At 35.2% G+C, this 16,760-nt stretch overlaps 1 protein-coding gene across 8 annotated transcripts in view; it reads left to right on the top strand.

Annotated features, from left to right (window-relative positions):
* C3H2orf76 (chromosome 3 C2orf76 homolog) overlaps window positions 1-16,760 on the top strand; it is a 92,760-nt gene that overhangs the window by 60,543 nt on the left and 15,457 nt on the right. For all 8 annotated transcript variants that reach the window (XR_013172658.1, XR_013172656.1, XR_013172657.1 and 5 more), the window contains 2 exons: window positions 7,277-7,327; window positions 10,703-10,740. Coding sequence is in view for 3 of the 8 variants with exons in the window: in XM_077153558.1 (XP_077009673.1) it covers window positions 7,277-7,327; window positions 10,703-10,740 (89 nt within the window). In the remaining 5 variants the exon portion in view is untranslated. The remainder of the gene's footprint in view (window positions 1-7,276; window positions 7,328-10,702; window positions 10,741-16,760) is intronic.

Below are 16,760 nucleotides of genomic sequence, written 5' to 3'. Positions count from 1 at the left end.
ACACAAGCATATGAAGAAACTGCAATAGGCCAGGGGAAAAACACATGAAAGGAACAGAAGGGAAAGTGCTCAGAGTCACACAGAGCTAGGAATAGTTTTTGTTCCTACCAGTCAGAGTGGAAAACCTTGTAATTCACAAAGTATTGGGCAGAGTACCCAGAAGCATATTGCTGCGGTAGGAGGGCAAAATTATCCATAGGCTAAACTCTCTGGTTCCACCTGTCAAAGTTTCAAAGCAAGACTTGAAAGGTTCCAACTGTTTCCAAATAATTTAATTTCATCCTAGAATAAAGCTCAAGAATATTTATAGGAATATAAAAATATCTAGCTCCCAATAAGATCAAATTCCCAATGCCCTGCATCAAATTGAAACCCAGCATGCAAAGAAGCAAGAAAACATAGCAAAATAAGAAGAAAAGTCAATCGATTGAGACCTACCCAGGAATAATACAGATGATGGAATTAGTAGGCAAGGACAGTTAAAACAGTTATCATAACTATATTGCATATGCTGCAGAAGATAGAAAAAAGATTGAGCATGTTAAATAGAGATGAAATATATTTCAAAGACCCAAACTGAATATCTAGAGATTAAAAATACAGTGTCTGAGAATAGATATAAACTGGATGGAATTAACATGCAGATTAGATGCTGCAGAAGAAAAGATTAGTCACCTTGAAAACATCAAGAAAAACTATCTACAGTGAAATACAAAGAAAAAAGAATTAAACAAACATCTACACACACAAGAAACTGCATATTAGGGGAATGGGGCACTTTCCAGTGGAAAAATACACATGTATTTGGAAGCCCTGAAGGAAAGGCACAGAGTCAGGGGGACAGAAGATATATTTGAAGAAATAATGGTTGAGAAATTTCCAAATATGATGCAAACTATAGACCCATATATCCAAGAAGTTCAACAAATCTCAAGCAAAATAAGCAAAAAAGAAACCTCTATGCCAAGGCTTATCATAATCAAATTGCTTTAACTGATGATAGAGAATATCTTAAAAGCAGAGGGGGAAAAACACATTACATAAAAGGAAACAAAGATTAAAAAAAAAGCAACAGACTTCTTTTCAGAAATAATGCCTACCAGAAGAGAGTGGAAGCATATCTTTAAAGTACTGAAAGAAAAAGAAGTCTGCCTAGAACTCTTTACCTGTCTTTCAGAAATGAAGGCAAAATAGACTTTCAGACATACAAAAGTTGAAAGAGACCTGCACTGCAAGAAATGTTCAGGCAGGAGGAAAATGGTGTCAGATGAAAATCTGGATGTTCACAAAGGGATGAGTAGAGGAAATGATAAACATGGGGCAAATATAGAATACTTTTTTTTTTCTTGTTTTTAAAATATTTTAAAAGGGTATTTGACCATTTAAAGAAAAATAATAACCATGTATTGTGAGGCTAATGGAAAATATATGACAGCAAAAGCACAAAGGCCAGAAAGGGAGAAATGGAAATATACTGTTAAAAAATATTTTTATATCACTTGAAGATTGACTGTTATAAAGATGATTACTACACACCTTAAGAGAAACACACATCGACATGCGCGTGCAAAGAGTTATGGCAAATGAGTCAACAGAAGAGATAAAATAACATGGAATCATAAAAAATAGTCAAATAGTCAGTCCAAAAGAAGGTAAATAGAGAACAAAGAACAAATGAGTCTAATAAAAATCTTTCCAGAAGAGATTCTGTAACAATTAAATAGCCATATTGAAGTAAATAAATCTCAACTCTTACCTCCTGCCATATGCAAAAATGAAAACAGACCTAGATCTAAAGTTAAAAAGTAAAACTATAGAACTTCTAGAAGAGAACATAGAAAATATCAGTGACTTTGATTTTTGGTTAAAATTTCTTAAGTACAGCATGGTAAATTCAAATTATGAAATAAATCAATTGGGTTTTGTTGAAATTTAAAACTTAGGCTTTTCAAAATATATTGTTAACCTATTCACCTTAATACATTAATGAAATACTATCATCCCCATCACCGGCATGTTGTTTATAGGTGTCTTTTAAAATTTTTTGTAGGAAGTTTTAAAAGACTTATTTTGTGAAAGTGAAAAAAAAATTCAGGACAGATATTGTATGATTCCACTTACAGGAAATAGCTATAAAATATACAAACACATAGAGACAGAAAGTAGAGTACAGGTTATGGAGAGGAAGCAGGGAGGGGAATGGGGCATGAAGGCATAATGAGTGTAAGGTTTCAGTTTGGGGAGATGAAAAAATTCTGGTAAGGCATGGTGGTTGAAGTAGCATAATATTCTGAATGCAGTTAATCCCATTGAATGGTATGCTTGGGAATGGTTGAGATGGGAAAGTTTATGTTATATATATATTTCCACAAATTAGAAAAAAGGAACAACTAAGGAGACAATGACAATTAAATGCAACACACGATCCTGGATTGGATCTAATAATGGAGGAGAAAATACACCAGATTATTTTATTGGGCCCTAAGAAAAAAATGTACTATAAACTGAAAGCTGTATATCCATGTTTAAGTTCTTGAACTTGATTTTACGTAAGTGAATATCCTTGTTCTTATACAAAATGTACATGGAAGTATTTTGTGTTGTGTTCAAGGAGCATGATGTTTATAATCTACTCTCAAATGTTCAGAAAATTGATAAATAAATAGATGGATTGATAAATGGATTGATGGATAGATAGAATGATACAGTAAATGTGTCAAAATGTTAAAATTGGTGTATCTGGGGGGCGGTGGTGGTGATATGTTGAAGTTCTCTGTATGAAATTTGTATTATTTTGCAGTTGTCTGTAAGTTGGAAATTATTCTAGCATAAAAAGTTTTTAAAAAAAAGTAAAATTAATAAAACCAACAACAACAAAAAAATACTCTGTTAAGAAAATGAAAAGGCAAACCACAAGAGCTGGAGAAAATATTTTCAAAACATATATCCTACAAAGGACTTATATCTAGAATAATAAAATAATTTTAACAAAACTCTTGCAACACAATAGTTAGATGACGTACAACCCAATTAAAAAATGGGCAAGAAATTTGAATAGACACTTCATTAAAGAAGATATATGGATGGCAAGCACTTGCCATCTTTAGTCCTTAAGGACATGCACATTAAAACCACAATGACATGGCATGTCACACCCACTAAAATGGCTACAATTCAGAAGACTGACCATACCAAATTTTGATTATGATGTAAAAGGACTGGAACTCTCATTTGATGCTAGTGGGAATGTAAAAAGATACAACCACTTTGGAAGATGACTTGTCAATTTCTTAAAAAGTTAAACACATACCAGCCATTCCACTTGCAGGTATTTACCCAGGGGAAATGGAAGTCTATGCCCACACATGAATGTTCATGGTTTTATTTATAATAGCCCCAAATATATATTTTTTATTTTTAATAGCCCCCCAAATAGCTCATTTTCTCTCCCTCCTTACGTATTTTTTTTTCTACTAAACTGGTTCCAATCAGAAGTGGAGTGGTCTCAACCCAATGTACGGAAATGACCAATTCCTGAGGTACTGGGGTTTCAAAGAGAGAAAGAGTTTATTGCTAAGTGTGAAGCAGAAGATCAGATGACCTAATGCCCTAAAAATCTGTCTCTCTGTACTGTAGTAACCCTGATAGTTTTATAGTATCTAAAGATGGGCAGCTTTTAAGCTATAATGAGCCCAGTGGCTCTAGATGATATAATTACCAGTGATCTAATTATTGTGCATGTGCAGATTGATTACATGCTTAGCAAGATAGCTTAGCAATTGGGTTAGCTTAGTTCTGGGCTGACTCAAGTTTCTTCATTAATTATCATTAGGGTCTGCCTTTGTGATCATGAGACTCTGGAGTTGAAAAGCAGGATCAGGGAGTACAAATCAGGCCAGTCACAAGATTTTTATGATCATAAGATAATGGCTGTATAATTATATAATCATTATCAAAGATCAAGGCTGTTGGGTTACAGTTCAGTAATTTCAGGTATTTCTCTCTGGGTATTCTGATATACTACAAAGTAAAAGAGAAATATCTGTATAATGATTCAGTAACCATTATCATTTATTAAATCCTAACTACTTGGTTACAAAACCACTTCCCCACCACAGTGTGCTCAGTCTGTCTTCTCTCTTCACCAAAGAAGGTAATTGTGCTTTAGTGTGAGCCCTTCTCAGTGCAACAGAGTGCGGTTCTAGGCCTAACCCTCTCGGTAAACAGCTTGGACCTTTATTCTTTCATGGATGTTTTGGAGGCCCTGCCATGCACCAAGCACTGTTTTAGGCCTGGCAACCCAACGAAAAGAAGCCGTGCCTCTACCCTCATGGAGCCAGTATTTAAGAACCTATTAGGACAGACACTTAGATCTTTGTTCTAAGATCTGGGAAGACAGGTGCATGGTCTTCCCAATATGTGTCATCTTAATCTCAAGGAAATTGTGAACTAGCAGGAAAGGAGACAAAAAGAAGTAAACAGATAAAACCATAATTGTAAAAAAAAATTACAGTGGAAACAAACAAGCGTATCAGAGGAGACCACTTTTAGTATTGTTGTCAAGAGAGGCTGCTCTCCGTGGTGACCCTTGAGGTGAGGGCTGAGGAGGAAAGAGGAGGGAAAGGGGCTCTTGTTGGTCTCTCTACCTTGTCTCTTCTCTCAGAAGCCTTTGCCCTGTTCCCTTCCATCCTACACTTCCTTCAAGGGTAAGAGCTCCATGGAGCCATCTGTTCTCCACCTTACCCTTTCTTCAGGACATTTAGTCATCTGATTCAGGAATATGAATGGCGAATAAATTACATGGATTTAATTCTTCTTTCTAATGATTTTATTAGTATTTATTTGACCCATATTTCATAAGCAAGTGAGAAGCAAAAAGATTCAAATGAAGTGGCTGTAAGCCGAGGTCAGAGATTTCACATTGGCATCTGGGTGGTAAATCTCGCCCCCAGAGCAGTCTCCTCTGGTCTACTGTGTTTTAGAAGTGAGGAAGGAGATTTCACACACAGCCCCAGAGTGAAATCTTCAGGCATGACCACACAGGGCTCATGTTCTAAAACCAGAAAGGTGGCAGCCCCATTTTAGTGGGGCATGTGCCCTTCCACCTCATGGCTTCTTCTTTTTGTACCCGCTTAAGCTGCCTGAGAATCATGTGGAGGTGGTTGTGTTTGTGTTTAAATACTTGTGCCTGGGACCAGCCTGCAACTGGTCTGCTCCACCTATTCTGGGCTGGTGATTCTAATGTGCAGCCAGGGCTGGTAAGCCCCCTCCCAAGCCCCTAGCACTTGCTTTATTTAAATGTACCTTTGTTCCAGAATTCACCCTTGAACATCTTATTCTCCCATTCCTGGAATACATGCTAGTAGACTTTCCAAATGCTTATAACACATGAATAAACAGTCTTTTAATTTTGGCACGTATTTGACCTCTACAGATACTTTTTATTTTTTCATTGTGAACAATAACACATATACAGAAAAGCAATACATTTCAAAGCACACTGCAACAATTAGTTATAGAATAGATTTCAGAGTTTGGTATGAGTTGCAGTCCCACAATTTTAGGTTTTTCCTTCTAGCTTCTCCAAGACACTGGAGAGTATCAGAAATAGTAATATAATGATTCAGCAGTCTTACTCCTTTGTTAGGTCCCATCTTCTCTGTTTTAACTCCATCTTCTCCTTTCATCTTTCTCCCAATCTTTAGGGGTATTTGGGCTATGCCCATTCTAACTTTTTCAAGTTAGTTGATAATTTGGGACAGGGGGATGAAACTAGTTAATGCTTTGGAGAGGCTGACCTTTCTGGGTTTCAGGACTTACCTGGCCTAGAAACCCATCTAGGGGTTGTAGGTTTCTGGAAAGTAACCATAGTGCATGGAACCTTTGTAGAATCTCAGATAGAGCCCTAGGTATTCTTTAGGGTTGGCAGAAATTGTTTTGGTTGGGGTTTGGCAAACCATAATAAATAGCAATATAAAGATACTTTTTAAAAATGTTCTTTAAAAAATCATGTTTTCTAATTCAGATATATGGGTTTCTTTTGAAAATTTTATTTAGATTAACACATTCATGAAGTTTTAAAATCAGAATGTGCAGAGGAATGCAGGGAAAAGCGTCCTTTCCAGCCCCATTCCCTCTCTGATCAGAGTATAGTCCTCTCCCACCCCCACGCCCCCGCCCCCACATAACCACTTTCTTAGATATCTTTCCAGAGTACCCTATGCTACCACAAGCAATACATAAATATATATTCCTATCTTTCCCCTTTTGCCTGAAAGGGACATTACTAAAAATAATGTTCTGCCTTATTCTTCCTGTACCCCTAACATGTCTTGAAGATCTTATCATGTTAGTACTTAGAGAACTTCCTTTTATTTATTTTTTACAATTATTTTATTGTATATTTACAAAATTATAAATTGTAAATTTATTTACAATAAAATTATTTATGTTTTACAATTGTGAAACGTGTTTCATTGTTTGGGTGTACTATAATGTATTTAACAGGTACCCCACTGATGGATATTTGGATTTTTCAAAGCTTTGGCTATTGCACACAGTGCTGCACTGGTACTGTAGTATGTATGTCAGTTCTCACACACACAGTGTGTGCAAAGTATATCTTTACCTTAAATTCCCCAAAGTGGAATGACTGGCTCAAAGGGTAGGATTTGCATACATAATTTTGATACACACATATGTGCCAAATTGCCCTCTGTAGGGGCTGTGTCATCAGATGGTATTACTTAAACCTACTAATATTTGGAACATTGTTTTTAAAGAATATTCATTCTGTTTTTGTTGCCTTTTGTTTTGTTTTGCTTTTGTTCTTTCCTGAGTAATTACATCAGAGGTATTTGTAGGTTTTGGGAATTTAAATAGTTAAAGTTGTTTTAGGCCATTGGTTCCCACTGCTGGCCAGAGACCCTGAAGGGGTTCTCTCATTCACATGCTAAATAAACTATATAGAAATAATATCTCACACCTGCATAGTGTATATTTCAAATGTATGAAGATGCTATTGCATGTAATAAAATATCAGTTTATCAGTTACTGAATTCTTAGGTCAGCTAATAACAGTTCAACATCTTATAAACAGTTCCACTGTATTAGATGATTCTTGGATTTTGAGGTCGTTTTAGCTTAATTTGGTGTTCTATCAGTTTTTCAAAGTAGTTTAGTCCATAGGCATAAAAGAACAGAATCAAAAGACTATGCATATGCTATGAATTTCTATTTTGAATATTTTATAATAAAAATAAACTTTTTCTTATAGATGTCTCTTTAAGGACCAGCCTGCCACTGCCATTCAGAAATTATAAATATGGTAATCAATTTTTCTTATTCTTTCAGAATGTATATTAAGGTAATTTACTATTAGTTTTATGTTGATATGAATTTAAATTTGGCTTTCAAAAATAAGTTTACTATCTGTAGATAGAAACCAATTTGGAAGTCTATTTAGGAATGTAGCCAGTCCTCATAGATTGTTAAAGTAAATTGAAATGTTGTCTGGAATAGTGGGCAAGACCATGTCTGAAAGGACTTCTTTTAGCAGTCCTTTCAAAAAAGGAAAAATGCTTAAAGACAAAAATTAAAAGAAGAGATTTACCATTTCAAATCCAGTAACTTGGGCATGTTGTGTAGTAGTTTTCTATGTCATCATTGGTGCTTAGGGCACCAATGGGAGCAGGGTTTCATTATTTGTTATAAAGAGGAGGCCGTTATTAACCTGTGAGATTCCACTTGAAAGTTATGAGGCACGTAGAACATATTTCTGTTAATTAGTGCAGGCATTTTAAAATATAAATTTTCTATTACTTTAAATAATTTTTTTTTGTGGTGGGGGCAGAGTGGCTTTTAAAACTGTTCCATTTGGCAGAGCAACATATAGCCCATACTACTTTGAAATCATGCCCTTCACCATGTGTTTGCATTTTAATACCCAGAGACTAATTGTGAGGTCAGGAGCTGGCAGCCAAGCAGAAGTCAAAGGCACAGGGTGGAAAGTATTTTGATTTATTATACTTAAAGACTTTACCTACTAAAGAGTGAATAGAGAAAGGAGCAAAAAGTTTGATTAAGTCAAATGTGAAACTTCTCAATTGTGGTTTTCCTGGCTTTGAAAGTATCATACCTTGAAATATAATGTTAAACTTAACAGCCCACAGATGCCATATCAGATTGGAATACTTTTACAGAATGTCCCTTTTTTGCACAGCGTGTGTGTTTGCGTATATATGCATAGATATGCAAACCTGTGTTCCATGTAGGTTATTTTGAAATATACATTTTAGAAAATGAAAGCATCAGAGTATCTGAGTTGCTAAAGCATCTCAGATAATGGTACTTTTTATATTATTCCACTTTAACACCATTTTGTCCTAGTATTTCTCTCCTCATCAGATGAACTGGCAGATAAATGAATATATTTGCCTGTGAAGAAATTACAGAATCACTAGAATTACAGGAGACTTGAAATGACTCTCTGTCAGAATTTGACTCTGGAATAATCTGCTGCTTTGTGTTTGGCAAGAGCATCCCAAGCTAGTTTTTTCACCTGTCACTGTCATCCAGGATTGCTACACTGTCTGTGGGGATAGAGCACCTCACTGGGCATTGGGGAGTAGATACAATAGGCGTCAAATTTCAGTTTGCTCCTTACTGTCTCAGTGCCCTTGGACAAAAGGCAGCAGCCTCTCAGCCACCAGCAAGAGTTCTTAGTGCCCCTCCTCCTGCTTAATTGGCATCTGTGTCTACCATTGATTTACCACTTGTGCTGTGATAGTTCGCTCCTATCCCTATGGAGGGTTGCGGAAGCACAGTGGATATTTTAAATCCTCATGTGCAATAAATGAGAGCTGGTTGTACAACGTGGAGCTGCAGGTCACGGTGTGTTTCATGGGGCAGTGTGAGAATGAGATGAAACTGTGCCCGGCTGAGCACTTTAGTGCCCACAGTGTCAGATATTTTTATTTTTACGCAGTTGCCTTCAAGGAATTCGCACTGAGGAAAAACAGTATACACAGATGTTGTTTCTGTTAATGATGAGGATTTTTTTGAGAAATAAAAGCAAATGAAGGAAATTATTTACCAAAGAAAGGAGCATTAATACAATGTCTTTTCCTTCTAATCATATCTCCTTTCTTACTCTCTATACAGGTCTCACCAGTTTTTTGTTAGAGAGAAAAATCTGGTGAAAAAAAATTTTAAGTAATTTTTTTTCCTGCTAACAAATGTGGCATTTTAATTGTGGTTTTACAGAACATATTAGAGCAAAGATATTTCTAGTTTAAAAGTTTATTGCAAAATGTACAGAACATGATTTTATTTAAGAAGATCAAACTTCAGTTTTGCGAGTTGGTTCTAAACAGTTTTAAACTCCTTTTGTTAAAAAACACTACTACCTACTTTTCTAACATCTCAAATAATAAATTGACATTTATTTATAGGAAGAAAGGGGCTAATGGGTAATTTAGAATAATAGATAATTGAAAAGTCATATTTGTAAGCTTTTTTTTTTTTAGCAATTATGGTATATTTGCATTCCTGCTGTGCATATTTTACTTAGTTTAGATTTGTTTTTATTTCTTAAAGAAGCATAGTTATATAGTTGTAGAATTAAGCTGAGCTTTTATTAAAAATTGCAGTAGATATTTGAAAGTTGACTATTTAAAATAATAGGTCATTCAAATCGCTAGTTCTTTACTGGTTAGGTACCCTGTTCTTCTGTATTATTAGAACAAAACTAAGTCAAGGTTTGTTTTTAAAATAGATCCTTTCATTTCATATAGCTGTTGGAATTCCTCGTGACAGTGTGATTAATAGAAATGAATTGTAGTATTAGATTGAGATTCTATTCAGCTCTAATAGTAGACATTATAATCATAACACATTAAATAGTTAAATAGAACTGAATGAAGAATTGGAAACTTTCTGAATTTAAATCCATTGAATGCTATGTCTATTACATAATTAAGGGCTGATTGTTAGAATTTTACCAAGCCTGGAAAAATGCTTGTTGGAAGCAGCAGTGTAGGCTGACGTCAAGATAAACAGATTAAGAAATAAGGGAGAGGTTGAATAAAGCAGATTAGATAGTGTGAGCCTGTATAATACTTGAAAACCAGGAGGCACGATTGATATTCTTTGAGGATTAGCAGTCATCCCCAGATTACCCATAATCCTTGATGATGTTTGAATTCTGAGAGTGGTAAAGTTTTTCGTTATCATCATTTGATCTCCCAGCACCAAATCTCTTCTGAGAGGTTCATAGATTTTTTTAAAAAACTGCTTTTGTTAATTGTCTATCTTAATTTAAGATAAACATCTTAAAAAAATTTTTTTTTACATTGTTTGCTAATTCTGGCTGTAAGTGACTCAGAAAAACAAAATAGAATGATGTGATTCACTTGTCTTCTAAGGGGAAATGTGGTACATTAATCTAAGTTCATGGCAGTCATTATCACGTGTATCAAAGACTGGGGCTTAAAAAAGTCTTTGTTTCATGATCTTTAGTTTTAATTAAGATTTGCAAAGGTAATTTTTCTCTTATTGTATGATAAATTTTAAGGGAACCTATTCAAAGGCAAGGATGAAATTTCTCAATTCCATAGTACCCTGCCCCCAAATCTCATTTAATAATTTGGAATGAAGTTTAGAATAACTGTGTTAAAAGACAAATTGTTTTTTTTTCTTTCAGATACACTCAAGATTATTCATCAAGCGCATAAATCAAAGGTATGTTCCATATGCATAATGTCTAGCACATCGGAAGTAATCAGTGTTGACTGAATTAGAAAATGAATAGATACATGACACCTAAACTGTTTTCTATTATAATAGCATTTTTTATTTTGTAGCTGTCCTTTATACAGTTACTTTTCCATTAAAGAAAAAACCTAGGTCTCATTTCCTTTAGTAGTAGACCCTTTAAAAAAGTTTAATTAAAAAAATGATTATCATATTACTTAGCAAGCAAATACTAGACAGAAAATAGGCATAAAATAGCAAATTTAGGTTACATTTAAAGGAAGCCATTTCTTATTTGGCCATCCAGTCTCTTTGATTTTCTTAATTCTCTACCAGAAGAAAAGGGCCAGAGGCTGTTAATAATATGCTCGTTCTGATTTGAATCTTGCTGGGTGTAAGTGAAGTCCAACTGAGGATGTTGGGAACAGACCTAAATCCACAGAGACGATGGCCTGGAACCCTGAAGTTACCTTACCAAGCCACTCGGCTGAAGGCTGTGCCCCAGCACCAGGGGTACAACAGCTTTCCTGCTGCCCTGAAAAGAAAACTGATTATGTGTTTGTTGTGTGTTTATGTTTCTGTTTTCCCACTTTTTTTAGAGTAACGCTTTTATGAAGCCACATTAAAAGGTTTGCTTCTCATACAAACAAACTAGGGCGGTCTTTTTCCTTTGATCTTGATGACCTTTTACAGATTCCCCATTTAAACAGTCTCTTATCTACTATATAAACACCTCAAAGGCAAAGGACATATCTCTTCATATCTCCTTACCTAGCAGAGTGCCTCGTTCATAGATATTTTTCCATAAGTTTAGAATGAAATTTTTATTTATGAGATTTAGTTTCATTCTCTTCTCTTGTTATAGATGTACTCCCTTAACTCAATCAGTTTTCAAATAAATGTATGTCGTAGGTCACAAAGAAAATGGTATAAGGGTGTGTCTTTTAGTGGATGGCTAACTTTATTTTTCCATACCAAGGATTGTTTATGCAAATAGAACAAAACTTCCATTGCCGAAGTGTCTCATAGTTTAGTGTCCATGTGTGCCTGCAGGCTATGGCACAGAAGCTGCTCTTTTTGTGTTTACCATATGCACAGACTTCACTCACTCTCTCTTCCCCAGGCCAGGAGTCTATCGGTCTTCTTCCTAAAATATGGAGAAGCAGCAAGTTGGTCCTATTTTAGAAGGGGGAAAAATATATATATATATTTATATATATAATATATTTATAAATATTTTATATTTTATATATTATATTTTATATAAATATTATATAAATAATATATAAATAAATAAATAAAATATTATATATATATAATACGTAAGTGAAAATAAAACAATATACTTTGTAGAAAGTTTGTAAGGCAGAAAGTGTCTTGTCATCCTCCATTCATTGTTGCAGCTCTACATTACTAGGCTTCTTCACATGCCTGTGTTTCTAAAAAGCAGTAATTGGTAAATTATTCCTTTATTTTAACAAAGACCTAATTCATCACACTCAAAGAATCAACATTAGGACATTGAAAAATCCGAAACTTTCCCTTCTATAGTTGGAAGAAAAAAATCTTAGAATTGTTTCTTACATTTAAAATGTTTCCTTTCTGGCATGTTAAGGTGACAGAATTAGAGCTGATTTCTCCAGTTGAATATTGTGTTTGTTTGAAAGATTCCAAAAACAAATTACATCACCTAGAAAGTTCCTGGAATCTGGCTTTATAAATTTTCAACCAAACCATAGCAATTCTAGTTAAGTACAGACTCCGGAGATGATTCTTGAGGTTTTCCCTACAGCTTTTATAAGGAAATGGTTTGATATATTTTCAAAGATAACGGTTTAAAACTTCACATGTCTCATTTGGCCCTTCTACAACTCGCAGACATTTTTCTCATTTCCAGCCGATTGTTGTGCTTTCACCTTCTTCCCATCTGCAGGGCCTGTGGCAACTCATCTGTCTGATTTCCAGCCCTGCTGTACCTTTAGTCCCCTTCCTCAGCCAGAGGGAGAGACTTCCAAGTAACCCTTGTATCTTCACACAGAGTCATTTCCTCTATCTTCCAATCTTCTGGGTTCTAGAAACAATTAAAATTGTCTTCAGAAATTTCTCCTCATCTCTATAATTAAAAGGCTGTGTGGATGCCCTCCCACCAGAGCCTCTTATTTGAAAAATGAACTGTTTGTTGAATGAGTGAATCAACAGTACAGTGCAAATAATTACTAAAATATGGTTTCCAGTTATCAGGAAAGTATGTGTGTGCATGTATCATGGATTGCAATTATCAGACTATTTGTAAAGTCAGAATAATTTCTATGGAGAAGATGTTTGTATGGAAACAAAAACTCTGGTATTTGTCTGGTTAGTCTTCAATTATCCAGCAACTTTATTTATCATTCAGTAGTCTTCAGCTATCTTGAAAATTTTATCTAAAACACTTCATTTCACCCTTCTGAAACATTGAGACTATGAAAACTGGTAAAGTCATTTTGGTAGATATGTAAATATGTATAATAAAAATGATAAAATTTTAGCCACCATGTGTCTTAGCATTCTTAAAAAAGTATGATTTATGAATCACTGTTTTCCCCCAATGGAGTACACTTTTCTGTATCAGGTGATCATTAGTTACTGAGCTGGACTGCACATTAGTGACCTCCTCATTGTCCACTGTGATATTCATGGCTGATTTGTCCTTATATTAAATGGTCAGAATTGCTAAGCTTTTTACATTAATTTTTGTTTTTTGTTTTTTGATCTTAGACCATTGGCTGAACTTTTCATTGCTACCACTGTGCCAGACAGTGGTACTCTGCTACTCTTCTTTTAATTTCTAGCTTATGTCTTCAGAGTCAGGAAACTGGCTAAAAAATGTATGAAAGGAAGAAGTCATACCCTGGAAGAAATTTTATAAGAAGTGTGCAAAATCTTTAAGAAGAAAGTTTAAAATACTACTGGGAGTATTCAGTTGACAAATATATTGAACTGAACTCTGAGGATGTGTGTGTTTCATTGTTTAAAATTATACCTCAATTAAAAAATGTAAAACATTCTGTGAGGGATCTAAAATAAGACTTAAATGGAAATACATAAACTGTTTTAGATAGGAAGATGTAAAAACATAAAGATGTCAGTTTTCCCTTAAGTAATTCACAAATTTAATGCCACCTCGATAGAATACTAATAGTAGTTACATATATATATAATCTAAAGAAGCTGATTATAAAATCCATATGCAGAAATAAATAACCAATATTAGGAAAATTCTGAAAAAGAAGGTAAATGAGGGTGACATTAAAGCATCTTATAAAAATATAGGAATTTAAACAGTATGGTACTGTCACATAAACAAATAGTTCAGTGGTATAGAATTAAAAGCTCAAAAGGAGACCCAAATAGACATGGGAATTTAGTGTATAGTAAATATATCATTTAAAACTATAAGGTAAAGATGGAGGATTCAATAAATGTGTTGGAACTGAGTAGATATGTAGAAAACAGTTGAGTCCGTATCCTTGCTTGATACCAAGATAAATACCCAATGGATTAATGACTTAATTAAATAGAAAAAAATGAAGCTCATGGATGGTGGTACAGATGAAAGAGCTTGAATGTGAGTTGATAATTTGTTGAAGCTGGGTAATGAGTACATGTGAATTTCATATTACTATTCTGTATATATCATGCATTTCAAACTCTATAATAAAAAGTTAAAAATAGTGAAATTTCTTAAATTTTTGATGAAAACATGGAATTTAAAAACTAATCTTAGGAAAGGGAAGGTCTTTCTAACTATGATAGAAAACCCAGAAACCATAAAAGATGGATATGTTTTATTTCATTCATTAATTTATTTATACAATAAAATTCATTTAGCACCTTAGTCATAAAGAAAAAAACAATATAAGGAAAATCAATAAACAATAATAACCAGGGAGAAAGTTTTCTAACACAGGACAGAAAAGGCATAACTGCATTACCACATGAGGATCATGAAGACATACCCCAACTCCATTTAAAAAAAAAAAAGAGGGTGGGCCACGGTGGCTCAGCAGGCAGAGTTCTCGTCTGCCATACCGGAGACTTGGGTTCGATTCGTGGTGCCTGCCCATGTAAAAAAATAATTAAATAATTTTTTTTAAAAAGGAAATTAGGCGAAAGATTTGTGCAGAAAATATCTGTAACCTTCCTCATAATAAAATAAATTAAGACTTCGGTTAATCTGTGTATTAGTTAGGGTTCTCTAGAGAAACAGAATCAACAGGGAACACTTGCAAATATAAAATTTATGAAAGCATCTCACGTGACTGTAGGAACGCAGAGTCCAAAATCCACAGGGCAGACTGCAAAGCCAATGACTCCAATGGATGGCCTGGATGAACTCCACAGGAGAGGCTCACCAGCCAAAGCAGGAATGCAACCTGTCTCCTCTGAGTCCTCCTTAAAAGGCTTCCCATGATTGGATTTAGCATCACTAATTGCAGAAGACACTCCCCTTTGGCTGATTACAAATGGAATCAGCTGTGGATGTAGCTGACGTGATCATGACCTAATCCTATGAAATGTCCTCATTGCAACAGACAGGCCAGCGCTTGCCCAATCAGATGAACAGGTACCACAACTTGGCCAAGTTGACACCTGTCCCTAACCATGACAATCTGCATCTCTCTACTTAGCAACGATCAGGTTTTGATGGTAACCAGTGTTGGCGAGGTTCGGGGAATAGGTACTCTGGGTGATTGGTGGCATTGGCATAAATGGGCACAGTGTCTCTGCAGAGTCATTTAGCAACATGTTTCAAAATAAAAAAATACACATACCCTCTCACTCAATAGTTCAATTTGTAGGATTTCTCTTACAGGTAAAATTTGCATCTGAAAATTGATATATGTACAAGGATAGTCACTGCAGGATTGTTTATGGTAGTAAAAGATTAGCAACAACCTAACTGTCAAGTAGTAGGGTCTGATTATATAAATGATAGTACATCTTTGAGTGGAACACACTGTAGTCTTGATAACGAGGTACCTCTTACTGATGTGGAATGGTTTCAAGCTGGGCTTTGTAAGAGGAAAACATTTTAGAACAAAACTTATAGTATGCTACTATTTGCATGAAAAAAGTTTTCATATACATCTTTGACTACGTGGATATGTACCAATTCAATCTCTAGATATACAAGGATTAGTAAAAGTTGCTCTGGAGGACAGCTGGGTAGCTGGTGGATAGGGGTTGGGGGATATTTACTTTTTATTGTCTACCCATATTGTGTATTTCTAGAGTTTTCTATCATGAATATGTATTCTAAACTTTAAAAAATAATTATTTTTAAAATGTGTATACTCCGGAGTTGGAGCCCTGGTGCTCTCTGTTGAATGCGGTCCATGAACTGTGGAGCCAGCCTCTGGGGCTTCTAAGAGGCCTTTCCATTGACTTCCTCTCCACCATATTCTAGACATAGGATGTATTGCTAAAAGATGGCATTCTGGTTGACAGGTTTTCCTGTGTATCCCACTACTATTCACCTCTCTGTGCTATTTAGGGTCAGACGTCAACTCATTTTCTCCTTTATTTGTGATGTTTATCTGGATTGGTTGTATCATTGGAGAGCAAGCTCATCTACTCCCCCAAAACCCATTGAGAAGTACTATAGTTATTGTGACATGGGGCCAAATACTTATAAATTTGGGCAAAATCTGTAGATATGTGGACTTCTGGCTCTCTGGGATAAACTTGGTTATCTTGAAAGTCAGACTGGCCAGAGCTGAAACCTCAGCTCCACCACCATTGCTATCCAATTAGCCTGGCTGTACCTTACCTCTGACTCCTCCTGGCTTATCATGAAGATGAGATGAGAAGGTACCATGATGGCAGGGCAGAAGCAGCAGAAGCAACAGCAGCAGCTGACATAGGGAGTGCTTCCTAGTGACACATGTGGCTGAGCAGTGTCTGTCCTTCATCTTACTTCTTCTTTTTAACAGATGAAGGAATTAAGCCATAGAGTGGTTACATAA

This window comes from Tamandua tetradactyla, chromosome 3, assembly GCF_023851605.1.
Source record: "Tamandua tetradactyla isolate mTamTet1 chromosome 3, mTamTet1.pri, whole genome shotgun sequence".
Taxonomy (NCBI): domain Eukaryota; kingdom Metazoa; phylum Chordata; class Mammalia; order Pilosa; family Myrmecophagidae; genus Tamandua; species Tamandua tetradactyla.
The sequence above is the reverse complement of the archived record's forward strand: the minus strand, read 5'-3'. Positions and strand labels throughout refer to the sequence as shown.